This window comes from Molothrus ater, chromosome 2 (genome assembly GCF_012460135.2).
Source record: "Molothrus ater isolate BHLD 08-10-18 breed brown headed cowbird chromosome 2, BPBGC_Mater_1.1, whole genome shotgun sequence".
Classification (NCBI taxonomy): domain Eukaryota; kingdom Metazoa; phylum Chordata; class Aves; order Passeriformes; family Icteridae; genus Molothrus; species Molothrus ater.
Genome location: NC_050479.2, coordinates 67,793,953 through 67,806,439, shown reverse-complemented (window position 1 = coordinate 67,806,439; position 12,487 = coordinate 67,793,953). Strand labels below are relative to the sequence as shown.

Here is a 12,487-nt window from a genome sequence, read left to right as displayed (position 1 = left end):
GCAGGTACCTCTGTCCAGCCAACACATGGAGAAGTCTGGGCTCTCTGAGGAGATTTAAGACGGCCATAGACACAAGTCCTTAGGGCTCTGAATCCCAACCCCAGTGCTGTAGTTGTTAACTCTTATGATCGAAGTTTTTCAGAAGCCGGAAATCTCCAGCTTTTGCATTCTTTACAGCACTGAGCAGTGTTTGCAAATAAATACAAGCTTGTAGCTATGCAGGCTCAGCCAGCTGGAAAACCTTGCGGGGGACCTGTTGTCCTGCTTTAGGAGCAATCCAAGTAAGAGGGAGACAGCTCTGAAGTGAGTTTGAGTTCCAGGTGGATCTCTGGACCTGTTCTGCAGCTGCTTTCAAGCAGGTGCTTTAGAATGCAGCCAGGGCCACAGGAGAGGCATCATGGGGAGGACAAGCATGGACAGTACAGTGTCTCCTGCATCAGCAGATCCAGAAATGCCCTCTCTTATGGATTTTGTACAGGAAAATACACTCTGTTGTTCTGTAAATGCCTCTCTGAGGGAACCACAACACTGGTTGTTCTATTGTTATTCCTAGACAAGTTTAGGTGCTGAGTACACATGTCTGTGCCTGGCTTCTTCTGGTGCTGTCAGCTTTGGGAAGAGGACATCAAGCTCTTAATACTGGGCTTTGGTGAGGTCTTAACACTGAGTAAGACTCCTCCCAGCACCATTAGGGCTGGTGTGCAAGGCTGGCACTGGCATGTCCCTGCCTTACCAGTTTTGTGCATAAAGAGAATATTCTGTTTTCCAGTCCTATAACCTTTTTATCATGGCTGCCACTGAGAGAGTCACCTTGTAGGCTCCAGGCTCACATGAGATGAGTAATCTCTCCTGGAAGTCAGTGGGAGCCATTCTGCTGCCTCCAGAGCAGGGCTTTCTGTCCTGCATGGGGAGAGTCAGGCTTATCCCCTACCAGCACCTAGAGCAAGATAACCCAGCAGGTGGTACCGACTGTACACCCATCATTTCAGAACTCTGGTGGGAGGGTGTCCCATCCCACACGGCAACCTTCCCTTTGTTTATAATCTGTCTAAGAGATAACAGCTATGGAAAAATAAAATGCTAAGGAAAAATAAAATGCTTGGCACAGCTCAAATTTTAAGAGCTTGATTTGGGGAACTATGTATCAGACTGTGATATACTTGTTCTTCATGTTCTTAGTCACTGTATTTACATGAATACAAAAAGTACAACATGGCTTGGCTTCTCCTTCTCACCCTCTTATCACAGCAGCCACAAGAGTTCCCAGAGCAGAGTTGGTTGCTGCTATTTTGGACGTGACACAGCTATAAAATTTTCATGCTCAATTATTGTTTTGGCAGGATGACAGCGTTTGCCTGCAGATTGCCTGGCAATTCTCTATTGTTCATTACTCAATAAAATCTGAGAGGAATCTCTTGATAGATACGCTTCTAACCCAAAGGCCTCAAATTTGGTTTTTACTCTGCCAAATTTTCAAATTATATTGTAAACAGCAGGAATGTTAGAATATCTCAAAAGGGTCACTGAAATCTTCTACAACAGGGAGTCTTAGACTTTCTGACAAAAATACCACCAGCTGCCTTAAAATAGGTTCTTCCTCATTTATGCCTCACGTTGTCTGGTACACTTCAATGCCATAAGAAAACTGATTATAAAATGAGATTGAGAGTCTGATTTCAACTCACAAGAGCAGAGAAATTCAGTGTTTATGCTATTACTATTCAGAGCTAAAACTGCTCAAACTGATTATCCATGCTGGCATTTCAGCTTTAAAATTATCTTCCAAAAAGCAATGAGAAGCCCATTTTGTTCAGCACTATGTGCTGAATGCACTATTAGTCAGTATGATGGCTTGGTCACGCATAGCTTTAAGGGCAGCTTTGAATGTTAGAAGAATGGAAGTTTGACTGCCAACCTGGGAATCTGCTCACAGAAATAATAACCAGCCTTTTTCAACTTTCTCTTTCCTCAAAGTGCATCACAGACTGCAGCTCTCATGTGGTACACTGCTGTGCACCTTGCAGTAACACCATCGCAGAGCAAAGGAAGGGCAGAGAACTGCCCACAGTGGTCAGCTGAGCTGTGAGGATTTCCAATGCACTGGAAAACTTGGAAGATGCAGGTTTGATAGCTCATAGAGTAACAAAGCTGGAACTGGGGGCAGCAGTTGACACTATTCACTGTTTCTGATGAATCTTGGCATTTGGTACAATGGCTTTTTATGGCTCGCTTTCAGCAAAGGGTTTGAAGCTGCTGAGTTACATCCAATTAAATGTCTGCAATCCGAAAACATAACCTGTACATAATACTTGTATTTCTAATATTATGAGGAGCTATTCCTTCTCAAGGTCTAAGCTGTTTAAAAACTCCCAACAAAAAGTCAAATAAACAAGTGTTGTCTTCTGAACAAAATAATTACAGAAGAAGTAGTTAGAGAGTAATAAACCCATTTATCTTTAAAGTGTGGAAATATCTGTGTCTATGCTTTTTTCTATAGGTCTCATCATTTTCCCTTGGTTTAGGCTAATGTAACGTATTTTTTTCCCATGAGTGCATCTATCTAGCTGCTAGTTAATTTTCCAAACCCTCATGTTTTAATAAAAGAGAAAAACCCCCAACCCAACCAAGTCTCTAACTTCTCAGCTTGAAAATAATTCTCATAAATATATCAACGTAGTAACTGTAGGTGTATCTGTGAGTCTACAGAGAGGCTGGAAGAGCAAGACATAAGCTGTTCCCATTTTTAGCTGTGTAGGTGTCGGATGCCTGGTGACCATGACTGCAGCAACACCATTGCAAATTACTTCAGAGAAGAATGATTAGGGAGCATCACAGAGCTATGAAATGACTATATCTCATTGTTTTCTCTCACAAGAAAGGGGCAGGAACAGACATCTTTCTTGCATTTTTAATGGTCCTTCAATTTTGTGGTAAAGGGCAGAGGGGAAGAGATCTCAATCTCCTATCTCTATCATTTTCCAGTTCCCAAAGTGCAGCAAAGCATGTCTCCCATCATGCCAGACTGAAGCAGGGGGATGTACAAATGTGTGGGGAAGAAGGTATCTCCCACAGAGCAATCTCTCTCAGCAAGCAGCACAGAACAGCAGTGGATCAAGTCTGCAATTAATTCTGTTCTCAGGCATCTGTGAGAGATATCACTGGAGAATCCAAGTCTTTCCTACTGATTTACCTTCAGACACAAACACTATTACATAGAGACAGAGACTATTCTGTTCCCCACAGCCATAATAGACAGCATGAGAAGCAACTTGTAGCAGGGGAATTTTGGAAAAACAATCTGACAGCTATGTCCAGAAACTACCTGGATCTGCCAAGAAGGGGGGCATAGTCTGGGATGGAGAGGTGGACTATATGAAGTCTCTATCACCCCTATTTATGGTGTTTCTCAGAAACCTTTTCTGCATTCTTCCACCACAAACTCATTAATCCTTACAATGTACAGTATCTGCTGTAGGAACAGCATCTCCTAAAGCTATCTCTGCTGATTTTAGCCACAGTTGCAGAAGGGGAAATAGAGTCTTGTCCAATTATCTTGGTGTTGTGAAAGTTTCCATAACATGTAATGAAGCCTGCTTGGTTAAGGGACAGATGCTCCTTTGTCCTGACTTGAGGAGGAGAGAAGCAGAACCAGCTTGAGCTGAACACAAGGGAAAGAAGAGGGGAACAATGTCTCTGCAATGTGGTTTTGCAAAACTGCCACAGAATTGCTGTGTCTTGAGTCCTGGGGGACAGGACTTGGGCAATGCAGTATGGTATATTCATCACAGAGTACAAAAAGCAAGATAAACAGCAAACACAGGACAGCTGGGAGGGCCAAAGCACTGATCAGTTGTAGCATCTGTACTACTGGGGGGTCTGCTCCCACTTCTGTTACTGGTGCCAAATGAGAGTACCAAGGGATTGACAGCAGCATTAAAACCATGCCTGCTGCCAGAGAAAAGGGCTTGCTGAATTCTCTGCAATGAAGTTTCATCTTTTTTGCTGGACTTAGACATAAGAGTTATTAATGTGAGACTCAAATGTGACTCTTATTTATTCAGGGTTTGCTTGCACTACTGCTAGTTCTTAAAAAGCATCTGTTTCAAATCCATTGGATTTGGGGCTTCTCAAATTATGTGATGCTTTCTGTGATGTAGTGGATGTCCTACTGCAGCATATTCTGTAAGAGAAATTAACTCAGGATGGTGGCATTATAGATCTCATCACTTAATGCACCTGGCCAAGCACACACCTCAACTGCTGCTATGCCAACAGTCAAAAATCATCTCATGCTTTTAAATTATCAGAAAAGAAACCTGGAGTGTTATTTACCTGCAAAGAGGTTCTACAAGGTCCTTGTCAAGAAAATCATGATCTTTCTTTACTGCAGCAATGTCAATGGGAAACTGGGAGTCTGTAAAAGGAGACACATTATTAAGATGACCACTTGCTACTCAAGTGAAAATACGTTGTCTACATCTAAATCGCTTTGCATGTGCTTGGTCACTGAAATCTAGTATGACCAGTTTCTCCCCGCTCTGGTTCCCTTCCAGCTGTATCTGTGACCCTTTCTTACACCATTCTGTTTTTTTTTTCTGTTAAAGGTAGCTGAACATCCACTGCATTGGAGTGACAGCAGAATCATTTCATTTTGGCTTTAAAAAATACTCAACTGTTAGCTGTTCATTTTAGCACCTTGCACAAATGGATAAGATCAGGGAATTACCACCACACTTATTTTACATGAGTAACAAAGTTTTCCCTTCTCATTACAGTGGCTTAATGAGTTATTTGTTAGACAGACTTTGCCAAAGCCCCAGAAATGTGCCTTTTGTTTTTAAAACAGGTCCAAATAACAATGATTTCAGACAGAGGGTTACTCAAATAACAGACAAAAAAACCCCCTCAAACTGAATTATAATCCCCAATATTAGCTAAAAAGCCAGAATAGTATGCTGGAAGCTGACATTTGCAATGAAAAGTGACACAGCTCTGTAACGGTGGGATGGGTTCCAGTGCTGTGGCTGCTCTCCAGACTGCTCTGCCATGCTTAGGTACCTCAGCAGGACACTGGGACACAGGAACTTCAGCTAGCATTTTCAGACACTACTGCTCACACTGACATAATAGATGCCTGTGAAAAGCACCTTGTTTTTGGAGACATAGTCTGTCTGGAGCACATATTGACTGCATGGGAACTGTTGGAGCCCAGCACAGGTTGTTTTTTGGAGAGAACATCCTTTTGAGTTAAGCAGGCAGCAGGTGTTCCTTTCTCTGGAGGAGTCACTATGTGACATACTCTGAATACAAGGCAGACACAAAAGTACTGCTGGCTACCCAGGGACTGTGCTGGATTCATATTTGTGTCAGTTTTGGTCTGGCAGGCTTATTAGTCTTAGTTCCTTGCTGGATTTAACAGAGCCTGCCTGCCTCCTGTGGACCACCTGAGCATCTCTGAATGTGCTCCTGCCCCCAGGCACCTGAGCAGCCCAACAGGACCCAGCACCTGGGCCCTGATGGAGCTCAGCTGGCCATGGGGGTGTCCTCAGCATCCCACTCCCTGCCATCCTCAGCCCCACACGAGGGGAGGGGTGGTGTCCGAACTGATTCCCTGCAGACTTGGCTCTGACCCATGAGGCTCCTTGGGCCTCGTTCCATGAGTGGATCTGTGCTGCCTCCAGACTCATGCTGACCCTGGAGGGTGTCCAGAGATGTTTGGCAGAGCTGCCTTTTGGCTAATAAGCCCAAGTGGCCTGAGCTGGGTGTCTCTGGCAGGGATAACATGCACTTTGGGAAAAACGAGACTCAGCCACAGTTTCCCTCTCAGCAGTGAGCTGGGAAGAGCGGGAAAAACCCAGCTCCAGTCCCCAAACTACTATGGAACACAGCAGCAGTGCAACCAAGCCCTGCCCTTGGGGACACTGCTTCCCTGGGCATGAACTTAGCTCCTAGGAAGGGGACACCACCATTTGCACTGAGTTAGCACTGAACTGTCAGCTTTTCTTACTTTGCAAATGTGAAGTGCAACTCAGATTATTCACTTTTGGTAACTCTGCAGAGTTTTCAGTCTTACTTTCAGCATGATCGAAATTTTCAATAATTTCTAGTGTCTTTATTTCAGGCACATTTCAGAAAGTTTTTAGAAAATAAACTCATGTTTTTAGATATTTTGTAGTCATTTTTTTAACCTTTGAGGTTTACACAAGCTATGTCCCCCCCCTTTTTTTTTTAAACTTCCCATGGTTACAAGGGTAAGAATCTTACTTTTCTTCATGCACTGGTATGACTCCAGCAGCTGAAGCTTTGTGAAGCATCCAGCTATGGCCATAACTCAGTCAAATGTGCAGTTGGCTGACTGCAAGCTCTCCTGGCGAGGGCCCAGTGCACTTTCAGAACCGCACAAAGAGGAGAAAGACCAACTTACCCTCATAGAACTGAGCATATTGGGGAAATCCAGCTGCACGTAACCAGTCACACGCTTCCTTTGCTTCGATTTCTGAGCAAAAAGAGGAAAGAAAACAGTTCACACTTTGTTATTTTGAATTAGAAGTTCTTTCAATTACAAAGAAATAAAGAAATTTGATAGGATCTTTTTGCTGTTACAGTACTGTCATCACTCTGAATCACACTTTATAGCATCAGAAGAGAGTCCCTCTGAGAAACCTGCCTGTCTCCACAGGACCCTGGGGTGCACAAAGCCACTTGGTGGCTGGGACCAAGTGTTAACCATCTCCTTGTAGCAGAAGTTGCTCAGCCACGTTTGTGGCTCTGTGATCTACCCTCCCCCAAGGGTAAGTTGCTGGCAAGAGGCGAAGGTGGAGCAGGGTGAAAATGGGGTGACAGGGAGCAGCACTGCGTTCTTTCCTGTTCTGACATTTCTTGAGGAGCAGAATGCCACATGAAATCCACGGAAAGCACTGCCAGGAAAACCCCAGTGCAGCTGTCATGATACTGAAGGGACAATTGCAGGGGCATCTCTTTTCTTACCAAGCTCTAGGGGCTCACATTCTGGAAAGCAGTGTGCTGGGTCCAGCTCTGCCCAGCACCTGCACTGCCTGTATGTGCAGCTGCTCCCGGACCAGCTGGGGGAACAACTGAAAGCTCATCCACACAAATGTGGGGTTCAGAGGAAACCTGGGAAACATCTTTTTGCTGTCCAAACCTAGATCAGGATCTACCACCTGAATAGTTTTGGTTTACAGGATCAAAGTCAAAGCACATATCTGTACCTCTTACATTTGCAAAATACGAAGAAACAGAGTGGGCAGGTGTTAAAGAAAGTAGACATTTTATGTTGCTTATTAATCAACCTGAATGAACCAGTCAAGGGTTTTGGCACATTTGTGGCTGTAAAATCTAGACAGCCGTAATAACAAAACCCTAACTATAAAGCAAACAATAGAACTGGAGAAGACGATCAGGCTCAGTTGCTCTTCTGCATATTTTGCCTTGCATGTGAAAAAAATTCCAGTTGTAAATTAGTTTTCTACTAAAATGCATTTTTATAGGTAAGACATGCTGTTGTGAACTTTTGCCCGTGTAATTCTGTTCAGATCACTCATTATACCCTTAATGAGTTTACCCACTGAAGCTCACTATAAAATCTGCTTTGAATATACTCTGCAGTGTGTGACCTGCACACATTTCTGATCCCCCAAAAAATGAATCACACCGGCAAATTTTGTAGCAGAAATCAAAATTCAGAATACAAGGTCTATGTATCAAAAGCTCAATATCCCAAAGACGATTAGACAGCCAGGAACAACTCCACAATGGTCACAATCATTAGCAGTGCTGAAAAGGATTTACCACCAGGTCTTCATTTGCTTTGACATTAGTTCATGTCAAGGCCAAAAAACGGAGTATGAAAGTACATTCAGTTCTTGACACTGCACAAAAGAATAAGCAGCTTACATAAAACGTGGCTCTTACTACAGCACATCTGTGCTCTGAAAGCACATCTCTATTATGTTCCAGTTAGACTATTTCTATTAAATGCTTGGAAAAAAGACAAGTCTTTATACTTTTTTTCTTTTGCTTAATTCAATCTCATGAAACACAGACAAATCAATCCCATTTCAAAATGTATTTTACAACTCAGAACAGCTGTACGTACATTCTAGCTTCATCTGGCCTGGAAACACAACTGACAGAGGCTGTGGGTGATGGAGAATGCTACCATTTAATGTTCTTATACGCTTATCATATTTCAATGTTTTTTTTCAGTTGGCTGCTCAGAGGAGCTTGCTGAGAAATATTCTTGCAGCCCAAACAAGATCTAAAAAATCTCAGGTTGCAATGGGTGAGTAATTATAGGGAATAAACAAGAAAGTAGATCTCACTCTTCTCTGAGGTTTTGATTTTAGTTTTTTGTGGTGGTTTTGGTTTGTTTTTTACTTCTTTTTGATGAGGTCGTTTGCAACACACTGTATTCAGTCAAATATAATTGACTGATTAACTTCTGCTTTCAAAACTTTGACTCTATCTCGTCCATGAAGGCATTTCTGGGGAGCATTCTCATTTTCTGAACGACTACCTTAGACTTGAGTAAGATTTGCTAATCTTCCAGGATACTGAGTTTCAAGACAAGTATCAGTTCCCGGTTCCCTCCCATATCTATCTTTCTGGTCTTATCCAGAGGACAGCAGGAGGACAGAAGTGCACCAGGCTGCTGGCACAGCCCAAAGCATGACTTTACTCATACAAGTGTGCTCCCACTGGCCAAGGACACCTGTTCTAGTCATTCCACTCTTGGTGCCTCCTACAGTCTAGGTGAAAAGGCACAACAAAGGATTCACTCCTCAGCAGACATCAAAGATGATTTCTACTATTTTGCCCTGGGCATGTAATCCAAGTTATAGTTCAAAATGCAATATAGATGCTTTTATTACTGCAATGCTTGAACAATAATTTGACATGCTAAGTTTAACCTTCTCTTTTTGTGCCCATATCCTAATATTTGCTTTTTCTTACTTCATAGTGAAACATTAGTGAAGACTTCTTTGGGAAGAGATGTGCAGAACGAAAAAGACCTCAGTAGAGGTGTCAATGGAGAGTGGTAGAAATACTTTTGGCAGTGTTGTCCCAGTTCTGTTCCCATGTCCAGGCTAGTCGGGGGGGTTGGATCCTGCTTTCAGCAGATGCACTGTCCTGGTGCAACATGGAAGGACTTGGAAACCCACACGTGCTCAGAGGTGGCACCAAGGCAGTTTGTCAACAGCACAGAGAAGGCTGTCATGGTGAGAAGAGCGATTTCAGAGAGGACATGGTTCAAGGCTGGCAGGAGGCACAGTTCCTCCAGCTCCTACCAGAAGCCTGTGAGCCACCACTGACCCACAAGCAGCATCTTCTTTGGCAGAACCAAAAAGGCTGCTTGCCCCAGCACACCTGATGGTGGGATTGTCCTTATGCACTACTGTTCTTTCTGCTCTGTGGCTGGAAAAAAAAATTAGGCATAATTTGCCTACTGCTTTCCACCTGCTTGGGCAGCAGTTAACAACAATCATTAATAATTAAGGCTAGATAATAATTCAGTCCCAAATATTGACAACTGTCAGTATGTCTCACAGGACTAGAATTCTAAGGAGTTTTTTCAGTTTCTAGTTGAAGCTTGGAAGAAAACAAATTTATCTTTTCCATTTCATTTTTCTACTGGTAGTGAGTTATAATTCAGGGCAAAATGAGGAGGAAGGTTCAATCAGGAAATGTGACAAGTATTCAGAGCACAGCTGGGTCTTGGCTTTGAGTCTATCTTTAGTATTAAACAGGTTTGAGTTTGTCTCCCACAAACCGTGGGAGTGGGCGGCTCTGGCTGTTCTGGGGCTGAAATGGAGACACTTTGTCATCTCTCCTGCTCTTCCAACATTTTCTCTGATTCTTCACAAACTGATTTCTGTCCAACACCAGACTAGTAGCCAGCTACCACCGAAGGGGACATCCTTGTCCTGCCTATCCAACACCAGCTGGCTGCTTCTCCTGCTTCCCTTTGTGCCACACCAGCTCCTGGCTAACCCTTCAGAGACCCAGCTCAACCCCCTAAGCTGGTAGAAAACTAACCTTCCAAAAGTGGTGGGAATGATCTACTGTTGGATTAGCAAACTGACTGAAATCCTCTAAGGGTTCTGTTTAACCTACGTTAGCTGCGTTTTAACAAGCTCAAGAAAGTCAAACTAATGGAACAGTCCTTCCCTCTTGAAGGAGCACAGGAGAACTAAAAAGTCTAAAAAGTCATTTGGTGAAAAGCTCTGTCAGGAGAAACTCATGTAAATAAATAAATTTTCTGTCTTGGAATCTTATTACCATCTACAAATATCAATGCTAAGACCTAGTTACTATAGTCCTTTCCTTTTTCTGTCTAGATATCAGCATTTCATCTTATTTCTGCCTTTTCTGCCTTTGTCCCTGTCTATTCTGTCTTCTGTTTTGGTGTTTCTCTCTTTTTTTAAACTACATTTTTATTTAAAATGCAGATGTCCCTGTGCACAATGCAGTGAAAGATTAAGCAACTAGAATAAATAAGGTACATAATTACTCCATCTCTTGTGTTTATGTCAACTTTATGTGATAACCTTTATTGTTCACCTTCTGTAACAAATCACTGTTAATCCTCCCTTTAGTATTCCGTCCTGTATTGCTCACCACTTACATCTAATTTAGTATATTCAGAAAAAATATCTAGAGATGTTAGAGAAAATGATTAATCAATTAATTGGAAAGAAGTGCATTTGACTGTGGAGCCACATCAGTGAGCAAGTGGTTAGTCTGGTTACGTCAGCTTTTGGTCCTTGTCTTACTCTTTCCTGCAAGAGGAGGAAAACTGTTGGGATGAGTTTGTGCTGCATCTTCCAGAACAAAACTCTAGGCTACCTGGCATTCTAGGGTCAGTTTGGAGGCTCAGCTCAACCCAGGGTGGTAAAATGCCTTTTCGCTCAGGAATTGCCGCAGATTTCTATGAAAGGTAAACCAGAGAATACTCCTGGGGAGGAAACACTGGTGGTGTCTTAGACCTGAGGCATGCTCCAGGCAGCTGTAGACACTCAGACAGCCCTGTCTCACAGGTCCTGGTACAACCCTTGTGTCCCATAAACCTGTCAAGTCACCAACAAGCAATGTCACCACCCTGATGTCTCCCCAGAAGAGCGCTCATGAGGCAGGATGAGTTCTTTGGAAAAGTTCAGTCAGGCTGAAGCTGTATGAGAACAGCTCTAGCAGGTTTCAGCTTCTTCTTGCAGCTCAGTCTGAGATACTGCAATGGCTGCCATTACTCTCCTGGCTCTCTATCTCACAGTCTTTAGGATATTTATCTATGTTACTCTTCTTATTTCAAAGATGGGGATTTAAAGCACTTCAGAAGTACATAAAAAAGTTAGATGTGAGGTTGATGGGAATTAGATGCCTGACACTTATCTGGCCATAAAAATAGGGTTATGCCACTCCTCAGTTACCCTTAGAAATCTAGTCTGGACAATCCAAATTCCAAATTTCTGATATGTAAATGCATCACTCTACCATGCCGCAGCTACCACTAAAGGCTGATAGGTTACAATTAAGTGGCATTTGCAAAGCTTCTTCAGAGCTCCGAAATTAGAGTGTAAGGGTACTAAACTGGAAAGAACATGAATATATTTGTAAATATGGAAAAGATGACTTTCCAACTCACATAAGAAATTCACGGCAAAACAAGAGCTCACACGTGAGCAACCTGGTCTAGTGGAAGGTGTCCCTGCCTACCTACTGCAGGGGGTTGTAACCTTAAGGTCCCTTCCAACCAATGCTATTCTATGATTTTATGATTCCATGATCTACAGCTTGCAAGGAGCAGGTTAATACCTTAATTGCTGTATTATCATCTCACTTCACTAATGCAAGCAGTTGGTGTAGAGCATGGAAAAATTAAAAACTTGTCATATTCCCTAAGGAAAAATCCCCATGCAATTTAATAAAGACAGACACAATTTTCAGTAACCTTTCATGCTTTTAGGTAGAGGTTTAATGGTTTACCTCATTCCCATCCACTCTGTAGGACTTTTCCAGAATAATTCCAATAATAATAACGCAACAGCAATTGTACCATGCAGCCATAAAATTACCATTTATACTCCAAATATATAATAAATAAAATAAACCATAAGCATACTATGAATTTATATGTTTTACTGCACTATGGTGCACACGTGCCAATAAATCCTGATAATAAGGTTTTCAAAAGTGGAATTTCATTGGAATTATTTTATATCATGCCATATAATTAGTGTTAGAGACAAGGTTATGTTTTGCAAGGAAGGGACAAATAAAACTGTCAAAGTGTTATTTTAATAGTCCTAAACCTTTCATGGAATATTGTGGTACTAGTAATATTACAATAAAATACAGACCTTTTAAACTACTGTGGCTGAATATAATTTAAATGTCAATAGAAAAAGATCTTTCTTGAGTAGTTCCTTTATGTGTAATTCTTTACCCTTGGTGAGTAATAGTCAAATGTGTC

At 42.3% G+C, this 12,487-nt stretch overlaps 1 protein-coding gene across 5 annotated transcripts in view; it reads right to left on the bottom strand.

The window, feature by feature from the left end:
• STARD13 (StAR related lipid transfer domain containing 13) overlaps positions 1-12,487 on the bottom strand; it is a 246,078-nt gene that overhangs the window by 30,707 nt on the left and 202,884 nt on the right. For all 5 annotated transcript variants that reach the window (XM_036403160.2, XM_054518487.1, XM_036403076.2 and 2 more), the window contains 2 exons: positions 6,425-6,496; positions 4,333-4,414 (listed from right to left, as the gene is read on the bottom strand). In XM_036403160.2, coding sequence (XP_036259053.1) covers positions 4,333-4,414; positions 6,425-6,496 — 154 coding nt within the window. The remainder of the gene's footprint in view (positions 1-4,332; positions 4,415-6,424; positions 6,497-12,487) is intronic.